Below are 12,165 nucleotides of genomic sequence, written 5' to 3' on the forward strand. Positions count from 1 at the left end.
TATATAAACTAATTCAGGTATTAAGTAAATGTTACATAATAATTTAAAGTGGACTCCTGTCTATTTCAAACATAAATATTTTTCCTTATATTGTTATATCTAATATTTTAGTAATTACTTGATTCTCTAATTTTTTAAACTACATAATTTCCTTTTTTAAAAAATCAGGTATCACCTATTATCATAAATACAGTTATAACTATCACATCAGCACTTTTCCCAACCAAAGAGAATGGAGAAAAAGATCTTAGCCCAGTACCACCAGATCTTTGGGATCAGAAGAATATTAAAAATCTAAATATGTGGTTTCTTGAAGAGTCCGTTGAAAACAAAAATCCTGTTTCTGTAGCTGAGTTGATTCCTACAGGAGAGTCATTAACAATGAAAATTGAAACTGTTGTTATAACTCTTGAAGCTGGAGTTGGTCACAAAACAGTACCAATGCTTTCAGCAAAATCCTCACTTTCTGGAGAAGTAAAAAATTGGAGTAGTCTAATCAATCTCTCATCACGTCTTGAACTAGAGGTCAGTACAGTGTTCAAAATATGCTTCACCTTGTAGGCTGTTTAAAAATTATTATGCAGTGGGATATGTTGGTTGACATTTTTCCGTACTATTTTAAATTCAGCAAAAAGTTCTGTTACCACCAGATAGCTTTTGAATAATCTACATTAAAGTTAGAATAGTATTTCTTAAACTATATTTACATTAATGTATACCTTTAGTTCCTTTCTCAACTTCCATCTTACCACAATACAGATAGTCCTCAACTTAGGACCAGTCATTTAATGGCTGCTTATAGTTTCAACAAAGTCCTCAAAAGGTACTTACAACCTGGTTACAAAGTTCCAACACACACACACACAAACTATGACCATGCAACTGCTTTTAAGGCCCTTGGCAACTGGCCCCCATTTATGGCTGTTTGCAGCATCCTGAGGTCATGTGACTGTGATTTACAACATTTTTGCCAAAACCAAGCATTTACTTCCAGTTTTTGGCAAACATCCCATAGTGAACAATGGGCTTGCTTAACAACCACACAAATAGGGTCAAAATTGGGTCAGTAACATGATAAGCCTTTAAACATTTTTACAAAATTGTCGAGGACTACCTGTACAAATATCCAAAATCAAGACTTCACTGTGATGACAAGCCAGAAAAGAGGGTGTGGAGGCATTCTTCCTCCAGGTTCCCCTTCTTCCTTACATTTTATATAGTAAGGGATAAACTTTATCTTTTTTTTATTGCTCTCCATTTTCAGTTCATTCAAATTGATATAACCTAATTTTCACACTTCATTTAATTTGTATTTTTAGGTACACTATTTCAATGAAATGTTTGGTGTTTGGGAACCATTACTTGAGCCTCTAGAAGTAGAAAACACTGAGGAATTCAGACCATGGATTCTAGAATTAAAGGTATGATTTAGAATTATAATTTTACTAGAGTATAGGACTGATATGTTAACGAATATAGTAAATGTTCCTCATGATCTATCATTGTAATAAAAATGTTTAATATATGATCTTGTTAAACTTATTTGAGAAGAATTATTTCTTGCTTGTCACTTTTGAGTAGAAATGTTTCCTTTTTTAGAACGGGCGTCAAAGTCAATTTCATTGAGGGCCGTATCAGGGTATTGTTCGACCTTGGTGGGGCGGGTGGGCATGGCCAGCTTGATGTCACTTGTGTCAGGTGCGTCTGTGGTGGCCTGAGCTTTCTGCCAGCAAAATGGGCTCCCGAGCTCCATTTTCAGTGCAATGGCTACCTGCAATCCTCTACCAATGAAAACTGAGCTCGGGAGGGTCACATATGGGGAGAGGAAAACTGAAAGAAGATACTTATATGTAACCTTATAGGACAGTGATGGCGAACCTTTTTCTCCTTGGGTGTCAAAAGCACGCATGTACGTGCACTCGCATGCCCACCCCCATAATTTAGTGCCCCCAACACCGTGACCTTACATATGTGTGGGTGACTCCCGCACAGGCATGCACGGCTTTCTTGGAGCCTGGGGAGGGCAAAAACTGCCTTCCCCCTGGAGGACCCCCAGAGGTCAGAAACAGCCCGTTTTCCAACTTCTGGTGGGCCCGGTAAGTCCGTTTTTCCTCCTCCCCAGGCTCCAGAGGTTTTCTAGGAGCCTGGGGAGGGGGGAAAATGGCCCAACACGCAAGCCGGAAGTTCAGGAACAGACTTCCAGTGTGCCCTTTAGGCTGTTTTTCGCTCTCTGGAGGCTTCAGGAAAGCCTCTGGTGGGCGAAAAATAGCTGAAAATCAAGGCCGAAAATCAGCTGGCCAGCACAGGCATGCACACTGGAGCTGACAGGGCAATGCCTTGCGTGCCCTCAGAAATGGCTCTGCATGCCACCTGTGGCACGCGTGCCATAGGTTCACCATCACAGTTATAGGGGGATGAACTAAGTTTGCACTTGTGATGAAAATCAAAAGTCACTTCTTTAAATATTTATTTTTTCTCTTTTCCCCCTTTTTATTTAGTACATCGAGTCTTTATTTTTCTTTTCTTAGTTCAGTTTATATTGTCTTCTATTTTTAAAAAACTTCTAATAAAGATAATTTTTAAATATATATATTTATTATATTTCTTTCCACCATCTTGTATTATTTAACAATACTTTTAATAAACTAGGTTAACTTTACAAAGCATTCTAAACTTTAAATAACTTTCACTTAGAGTTGCTAATTTTACATATGCCAAATATTTTCTCTTTAAGATGAAAAAGAAAAACAAAAAAGCCTTCGTTGAATCAGTGGCAGAAGAAGAACACTATAAAGTGCCAGAATATAAAACAGTAATAACTATTTATTCTCAAAATCAGCTGAACATTACATTATCTAAATGTGGGCTATTAATGTTGAGTAATCTAGGCACGGTAAGTGAAATTTTAATTTAGATTTGGGCCTTAAGTGAAGAGAATCATCTATGGAAAAAGTTATTAATTTGAAAATTTGTTGATTTATTATTCTTGTTAGGCATTTGCAGAAGCAGCTACCGAGGCTTCAGAAACATTCAAAAAAGATAGGGCCCCTTTTGTATTAATAAATTCCTTAGGAGTTTCCACCACTGTTTTGCCTAGTGAATCCTTCAGTGTTCTTAATATTGAATCAAAAGCAAATTCATTTCATCTTGAAGATGGACAAAGTCTAAATATGGAATATATCAGAACCAAAAGTGAGCAAGACCAGTTCACAGCAATGACCACTCTAAGCAGCAAGGTATTCTACATTTGGCTCAGTAAGTACACCTGAAATGTCTATTAGTAAACATCTAAATGTATATGATGCAATCATGGTGTTTAATAAAAGTTTTAAAACAACTTATCTCTTTAAATAACTATCTAGTGTATGTAGTTCTAATTGGTGGTGCAGTGATTAGCGTGCAGTATGGCAGGCTAACTCTGCCAACAGCAGGAGTTCAATCCTGACTGGTTCAAGGTTGATTCAGCTTGCCACCCCTCCAAGGTTGGTAAAATGAGGACCCAGATTGTTAGAGGCTGGCTCTCTGAAACAGCTTAGAGAGGGCTGTAAAGCACTATGAAGTGGCACATACGTCTGAATGCTATTGTTTCATGGCTTATATTCATAAATATTGTGAATACACTACATTAATAGCTATTTTTCTGAGACCTAATTAATTTTTAAGAGAAAATGAACAAATTAGCATTAATTTGTATAGCAGAATCAAACTGTACATTACACATATCTGTGACTAAGTCTTGTAACTAATATTTTTCTAAAATTAGCTTCCAATGTCTCAATTTGGATTATGGATAAAGAAAAATAACATTGATTGGGCAGAGGATAACAATTGCATTAATAAATTAGGAAAGGAAGAATACAAGTTAAACTAAAGCTCCTTTTACTATAGCACTTGTTCAAATTAGTGAATGCACACAAAACAACATTTTGTTGATACATTGCTGTAGCTTGCTAGCTGCCAGCGGAGCTGGCGACAGACTCGGACGAGAAGGAGGCTGGGGAGGAGATTGGACCAGTCCTGGAGTCTGGGAAAGGCTTTGATGGGTTCTCTGCATCAGAGGCAGAGATGAGGCCAGGGCCATCTGATGTTTTTATCAGCTACCTTCAGAGTCAGAGATGTGGGGCAGAAGAACAGCTGGGGCTTTTCCCCAATGTACGCATGCACAGAGCTGTCAGGAGAAGGGAACAATTAAGGAATGGGTCGACTTGGGAGTAAAGGCACAAGTGGATGCTGAATGGCCCCTCCCATAGGGAATACATAGGAGCAAAAAGGGAGTGGTGTTTCCAGGAGATAATTAGTTGGCTTATTGTGAAGATTTGCTTACCTGAGTTTGTGCCTCACAGACACTTTTTACCAGTTATTCCATTGTAAGGTGTTGCAACTAGAAGCTCTCGGCCTGGCAACTATCCAAGGACTGATAAGGTCTGTTCTTGCAATTAAAGCTTATTGCTGGGACTTTTCTGGATGTGAATGTTAAGAATTCACATTAACCAAATAAAAAGGGTTTTTTGCAGGACAAAAAACTGTCTGTTTCATGATTCTGTGAAGCCTAGTCAGAGCATACATTATATTCTTTTTTATGATATTTATGTATTTGCAATTAACTTAGTACTTTTATTTCTCCTTCCCTCTGTCTCATAGCTACACAGAGATCTGTGCGGCTTTATTTTTGATGATGTTTTTGCCTTCGTTTTTTTAGCTCCTCAGAATCATTCTACTACTGACAAGATCCCATTGACAAAAGTGGGTCGGAGTTTGTACAGAGTTAGACATAATGATTCAGGTGTTGTAAGATCTATTGTTTGTCAAATTGATACTGTTGATGGAAGCAAGATAGTAACCGTACATTCTCCAATTCAGGTGAGATATTTTCTTTTAAAGTTTACTGATCAGTGCAAATCTGCCAAGTAGAATGTTTTTATTTATTTATAGAATCTTAGTTGGGGAAAATTGTTTTATTTCCTGTGCGTATCAGTAAGTATAAAATATTTTATAAAGGTATTTATAAAGTGGATATCACATCTTCCTAAATTACTAAATGTTAAATTTCATTGTATTTTTCAGATGAGTAGAGATTTAATTAGATGAAATATAATTGTAACATAGATTTATTTTTGGTTAATTGACACAAACTTTTTATTTTTCTGTATAGATAAAGAATCATTTTTCAATTCCTTTGAGTATATTTGAAGATGGAAAATGTTTAGGAGTAGCACTACCAGATAATGAATTTAACATACCATTAACTTCTTATAGGTAATTATTTTCTTTTTTGTTCATTATTATTTTGTACATATATTTATTTTGTCAACATCCATTGGTAAATTAGTTCTAAATGTAATAAATTAAGAAATAATTACTATTAGGTATTTTAGTAAAGGAATATAGTTAGATTAAATGTTTAGCTTGTACTCTTTATGTTTTGTTTGCATCATTATTAATGACTTTATACTCTTGGGACTATTTCCTTTTTAACATTGCTGTTTAATATCTCCCAGTTATTTATTAATCCTTGGAAAGGATCACTCTATCAAAAATCTAATTGATGAAGAGAACAAAAATATAATATTTTTTATTTAAAGATTTATATATATAACAAAAAGTAAATTCAAAGAAAAAGGTATACAGGTAGTCCTCAATTTACAATCACAATTGAGACCAGAATTTCTATTGGTAAACAAGGCAGTTGTTAAGTAGGTTGCACCCAATTTTACAGCCTTTATTGCCATGATTGTTAAGTGAATCACTGCAGTGTTTAAGTGATTCATGCAATTATTAGGCAACTCTAACCTCCATTGACTTTGCTTCTCAAAAACCAGCTGGAAAGATTGCAAATGGCAGTTATATGGCCCCGAGACACTGCAATCATAGTAATACATGTGACCATGGGGATGCTGCTATAATCATTACATGCGAGGATTGGTCATAAGTCATTTTTCTCAGTGCCATTGTAATTTCGAATGGTTGCTAAATGAATGGTAAATTGAGGGCTACCTGTAGTATTTGCAAAAGAAAGGGGAAAAAAAAGACAAAAGAGAGAGTAAAGAGGCAGAGAAAACAGAAAAACAGAAAACATGAAAAGTAATATAAAGAAATGGTTTCTAATCTTCTTCTCGGCAGTAATAGAGTACATACATTTCTAATCAAACCTCTTTCTTTTTCTCTAGGATTACATCATAATACCCTTCTTCTATAACCTATTCTTTCTAATAGTTAAAACCATATGTCAGAAAATCATTTTCTTTTTTACACAAAAAGTCCATTAGGAGTTTTAAATCATTGATGATTGTCAATAATATAATGACCTTTCTCTAATCAAAGAAGTCAGTTTGGCTATCTCAGCAAGCTCTGTCAGTTTTACCAACCATTCCCCAATGGTACATAATGCTGAATCTTTCCATCATTTGTACATATAATCTGTTATTTTGACATAATCTTCTATGACTCTAGCTATGACTCTAGTAAAATTCTAACTAAAACTCTAGCTATGACTCTAGCTATGACTCTTTTCTAGCTATGTCCATCTGTCCTAAAAGGAAAGGTTCTGGCTTTTATTGAATATTTAAAATCCTCTGTAACTAAGTGTATATTTGAGTCCATTTTCTTTAGCTTTTTATATGTCCACCAAGCCATAGATACAGTCATACAGTTTGTTAAATTTATTTACCACTCATCTCACCAAGGGGCTTACAATAATAAAAAGGATAAAAAATAAAACATGCAGTAGAACAATAAAGTAAACAGTGGCAAAGAAACACAACTAGAATAAATACATCAATATGATAACTAAAAAGATGGATTAGTAGAGAGGAGGGAACAAGGAGTGGAAACATTGGCTTATATTATCTTTCTTAATTTTGTAAAATGCACCAATTATTTTCTGAGGTAACAATAAATATTCCTATGAAGCTTCAGTCAATTATTTGTCTAGTTGATTTTGCTATTTTTAAAGGCAATTTCATCAAAGAACAAAAAACTTTTCTAAATTATTGTCTAATTTCTCTGTTTAAAACTTTCTTTGCTTCTATGTCAAAATCATTTATGATGGTTTCTTTTTTCTAATCTTAATTTTTAAAAAAGCCAGTCACTCTGTTCTTATTCTTTCCTGCTGGTTGAAAGATCTCTCTTAGATTATAAATTAATGATATCCAATTACAAAAAAATAATAACACCTTCTCATTGAGCCATTCTATCACCTCTACCATTTTATGCAACTAAATATTCTCCCCAAAAGCATTATGATTTGGAAAAGCACATCTATCCATAGGACCATCATCAGAAGGCAGACAAAATAAAAAGATAGGTAACCTGTCAACCAGGCCATGCACTGATGTTAATAAGACAGTAAAAGACCCGTAGGTTACATTTATAATATCTTTGAATGCAGTTTATTTAATATTATTTGTGTTGCTTCTAAATATATTTTGTTCTAGTTTCATTTGTTTAAATCAGGATATAAGAATTGAATATTCTTAATAGAAAAGGAAAATGAGAATAATTATTGTGCTTATTCACAGGTCGTTACTGTTTTTTCGACCAGTAATTGATGAAAATGAAACTTCTGGAGAATATGAATCCAGTGAAGGTGTTAGCTTTGATGAAATGGTGAAGAATTTTGACAAATTACTACAGAAGAAATGCCGGTCTTTCAAATCACCTAATCACCCACTTATTATCAATATTGTTCCAATGCAAGATACTTTGATTTCTTCAACACATACAGATGATCAGTGGGATTTACCATATGTTGTTCATTTGTGGTCGTCTGTTATTCTCCGCAATCTACTGCCATATCAGATTGCCTATTCTTTAGAGGTAGTGTTTTTCCCCCCGCTAAATTCCCTTTCCCTTTCTTTGGATCTTATAATTTAGAATATACCCTCAGTTCCACTGAATAAATGGCATTGAAATGCCTCAAAATATGCTTGGCCATGTCTAGAATTCAGTTGCTGCTGTATGTGCACACTAAATATGAAAGAAAATTCTCTTGAGTTTCTCATGTTTTTTTTTCCAGTTAGTCTTAGTTAAGTAATTATTAACTGGTCTGCTACTTGATCTGAGGAATGTTCATTTTAGAACACAAGGATAAATATTTAGTATCTTTGGTATCTTTCTTAATTGCAATTATGTCTTTGTACTGATATAATAAATATGCAAGTAGGTAAATGTGTAGTAAGAATATAATTTTAAAGAATTCTACATACTGTACAAATAAATATTTATTTCAAATCCTTCAAAAGTTACTTTCTGATGTAATTTCTTTTCACTATATGAAAAAGTGTGCAAACCTCAAGTTTGAAATGTTTTCAGCTTGAAGCTTTCCATTGTTAAAAATAGCTCTTAGAAGAGCTATTTTTGAGTCCAAAAGAGGTAGCTTAAGATCACTGGAAGTGTCTTGATGTATTTCTGATGTTACTGCTAACAAGTTCACTTTGGAATCGTCCTGGTAAAATAAGGAAAGCAACAGAATTTTTCCAGTAAGATCAGAGCAGCCTGTCTCAAATTTGAAACAGCATTTTGAAATAAAAACATTTCTAATTCAAAACATTTCAGAAGTTTTATAAGAGCAAGCTGAAGAGGGTTTTGAATCATGGTATAAATTAAAAAAACATATAATATGAGGAGAAATATGTATTTTTCAATAATAGAATTGCTTATAACTTCCCATTTATGTTATATTTGTTATTAATTATTACCAGAATCTCCCAAGAAATTAACACAATGGCAATGACGTCATTGTGTTAATGACACATTGTGTTAATGACACGTCAGATGTCATATTTCAATGCGAACAGCTTTCCATTTCATTCTGTGCAATTGTTAATGAACAATTGCACTAATTAATGAAATAATTAGTGTATTGATTATGTTTTATAACTATTAAAACTTTTCTTTCATAGGGGTATAGTACCACATGCGCTACTCTAGAAGCTGGATGTTCTGCTCAGATTCATAATGCATTACTGGATCAGAGCAAGTTGGAATTGCATTTACTTAATTATCTTGATAAAGATTGGACTACTGAGTACTGCATCCAGTCAAATCAACAAGAAATTAGTTTCATCACATTTTCATCCATTAATGACCTGGATAGAACAGATTTGGATATAGCTATCCATGTGACATATGCTACAGGACAAGTGATTCTAGCAATTCACAGTCCCTATTGGATGGTCAACAAGACCGATCGAATGTTACAATATAAAGCTGATGGTATTCACCGCAAACATCCACCTGACTACAAGTTGCCACTTCTCTTTTCTTTCCAGCCTAAACACTTTTACCATGATAACAAGGTATTGATTTTATTCTCATAAATCAAGTTTATCATGTCATATTTAGTTTTCCAGTATTTTGAATCTTATTACTATAAAAAATACTACACACCATTATTAATGATAATTGTATTTTAATAAATTTATATTTAAGACACAGTAAGAGGTCTTTTGTTTTTAACATGGCATTGAAAAAATATGATTTTTAAGAGTATAATAAGTAATTGCTATTCTATAATACTTTTTAAAAAAAAGTTAACTCTGAATTTTATGTTTTGTAACTTTGAAACTTTCCTTGAACTTTTATTGTATAAGATAGTTATCATATACATTATTATTATTTTTAAACAGACAAAAGAGGAAGTCTTCAGGCAGTTTAAACTTTATTTATTTCTTTACTTATTTACCTATTTATTTATCAAATTTATTTGCCTTCCATTTCATTTCAAAATGACTCTCGGTTGGTTACAGCATTAAAATATAAGATAAATATTTCTAAAACAATAAAAATTGAGCTATAATCAAAGATAACTTTATAGTTAAAAGATGGGGAGGGAGCAGGATGCTCAAGAGAGACATGGGATTGCCTCTTAATGTATCCGCTCCCTCAAGTGTGATGCTTGGTCATCGGGGTCCCAGGCATCTGGTAGAACCAGGTCTTTAGACCCTTACAGAAGATCAGAAGGGTGGGAACTGATCTCTCCTCAGTGGGTAAGATGTTTCAAAGATTAGGAGCCGTAGCAGAGAAGGCCCTTCTGCACCACACCAGCTAAAGTTCCTTGACTGACAGGTCCCGCAGCATGCCTCTTCTGCTGGCGCAGGTGGGGTATACTTGCTGAAGTATAAGAAAAGGAAGACAAATAATAACTCCCCCCTCCTGAAATAGCCAAATGAAGGTTTGAGAGTTTAGCACCCCAAAAGTTTTGAGTGTTGTTATAGCTAGCAAATGAACTGGAGTATGCTCAAAAAAATGCATGCTTGGTTAACTAAAATGTGAAAATGGAGAACTTCAAAGTAGAGTATTTTACAGGTTTCATTTAACTAAGAATATTAACTATTTTTCTATTTTTATTTTTTTTAATTCTGTTCATGATAAAGGTTGAATAACAAGTTTCCTCCTTACAGGTTCAGCTCATGGTGACAGAAAGTGACCTTTCTGATCATTTTTCCTTGGATACAGTTGGGAGTCATGGCTTTGTAAAATGTAAAAGTCACAAAAAGGAATACCAGGTAAGTTGTTTTATTGTATTTTTCTTGCAGCCATATTTTTCTATGTTTACTTTAAAGAAAATTCTATTTCATTTAACAAGATAGATTTCCAAATAAGTTTCCAGAGCATTCCAGTTCTTAATCAATTCAAGCCAGCCCATCCCCTGCATTTCATTTCAGTTTTCTTCAGTATTTCAAACTTTTGAACAAACAGTGTCACAATTACTGAATGGGCTTAGTATTTGCATATTTTTATTGTCTAGGACAAGTGCACAATTCACTTACCTCTTAGACTAAACCTGGTCACAAAATTTAATGCCATAAGCAATGGATTTAAGGAATGTTAGCAGCAAATGTATTGCAGATGTCTATACAGCTTCTGTATGAGGAAAAAATCAACCCGAATCCTAATGGCAAACAGCTTAATATTTTATATGCTTAGTATTTGACTTAATTTGGATGTTGAAGATAATAAAGATACAATTTTAGATACAGTCTACAAATAGGAGTGGAACTTGAACAAAATGTGGCTGAATTTGGGAAAAGCTATTGTCAGTCTACACTAGATAATGTTAAACTTGTTAACTGATATATAGTATAGCAGTGGTAAATTTTTTTTTTTTTACTACCAGTACTGTGGGCGTGGCTTGGTGGGTGTGGCAGGAGAAGTATACTGCAAAATCTCCATTCCCAGCCCACTCCAGGGGAAGGATATTGCAAAATCTCCATTCCCACCCCACTCTGGGGCCAGCCAGAGGTAGTATTTGCCGGTTCTCCAAACTACTCTAAATTTCTGCTACCGGTTCTCAAGAACCTGCTGAATATCACCCCTGTAGTGATAGGTATAATATGTTTTTGAAAGCAAAATAATTCATCGCATGTATTTTTTGCAGAATTTATTTCATTCTTATTTACTCACTACAGAGTAAATTGCATTTTTTCTTGCAGAAATATTAACTTATTTAGGAAAAAATAAGGACATTATTAACAATAATGAAATTGATTTAAAGAATTTTGTATTTTCCAGGTTGGTGTCACTATACATAACAGCAGCTTTAATATCACTAGAATAGTGACTTTCACACCTTTTTACATGCTCACAAATAGAAGTACACACATTTTAGAAGTTGCAGAAGAAGGCAATGAAAATTGGATACCAATACTTTTCCAACAGGTAATTTTTTAAGTCTTTTAAGTTTTTATATCCATTGTAAGAAAAATACTTCATAATTCAGGCATGAATTGTTTCTTGCATCCATTACCTTGTCTGTTCATAATTATTTACCTTATTATATATTACAATACAAAAGGCTTGGCTTATACACAATATGGGAAGCCTGTTTAGTATTGTAGTTAAGGGATAGGGCTAGAAACCAGGAAGCTAGCTAGGTAACCTTGGGCCAGCCATTCTCTTTCAGCCCTGGGAAGAAGGTAATGGTAAAAATATAGCCAAGAAGACTGCAGTAATTAGTCCAGGAAATTGCCAAGACTCAACAATAACTCAAAAACATAAACTAAAAATAAAATAAAATGTATACTATTAACAATATCCTATTGTTTTTAAAGTGCTGATTTGAAACAAAATGGCTACAAACTCATATATGGTCACAACCAAAATTTGTTCCATAACTTTGGTCACAACCCGATTTGATTATGACCTGAACCTAATCAAAATTAATAC

At 33.9% G+C, this 12,165-nt stretch overlaps 1 protein-coding gene across 2 annotated transcripts in view; it reads left to right on the plus strand.

Moving 5' to 3' along the window:
* The window catches only part of VPS13A (vacuolar protein sorting 13 homolog A), a 110,937-nt gene that overhangs the window by 66,576 nt on the left and 32,196 nt on the right, over positions 1–12,165 (plus strand). For both annotated transcript variants that reach the window (XM_032214626.1, XM_032214625.1), the window contains exons 41-50: positions 169–525; positions 1,320–1,421; positions 2,735–2,893; positions 2,994–3,255; positions 4,700–4,860; positions 5,153–5,256; positions 7,518–7,815; positions 8,901–9,296; positions 10,401–10,505; positions 11,512–11,658. In XM_032214626.1, the coding sequence (XP_032070517.1) occupies positions 169–525; positions 1,320–1,421; positions 2,735–2,893; positions 2,994–3,255; positions 4,700–4,860; positions 5,153–5,256; positions 7,518–7,815; positions 8,901–9,296; positions 10,401–10,505; positions 11,512–11,658 (2,091 nt within the window). The remainder of the gene's footprint in view (positions 1–168; positions 526–1,319; positions 1,422–2,734; positions 2,894–2,993; positions 3,256–4,699; positions 4,861–5,152; positions 5,257–7,517; positions 7,816–8,900; positions 9,297–10,400; positions 10,506–11,511; positions 11,659–12,165) is intronic.

The sequence above is a fragment of the Thamnophis elegans genome, chromosome 3, assembly GCF_009769535.1.
Source record: "Thamnophis elegans isolate rThaEle1 chromosome 3, rThaEle1.pri, whole genome shotgun sequence".
Classification (NCBI taxonomy): Eukaryota; Metazoa; Chordata; class Lepidosauria; order Squamata; family Colubridae; genus Thamnophis; species Thamnophis elegans.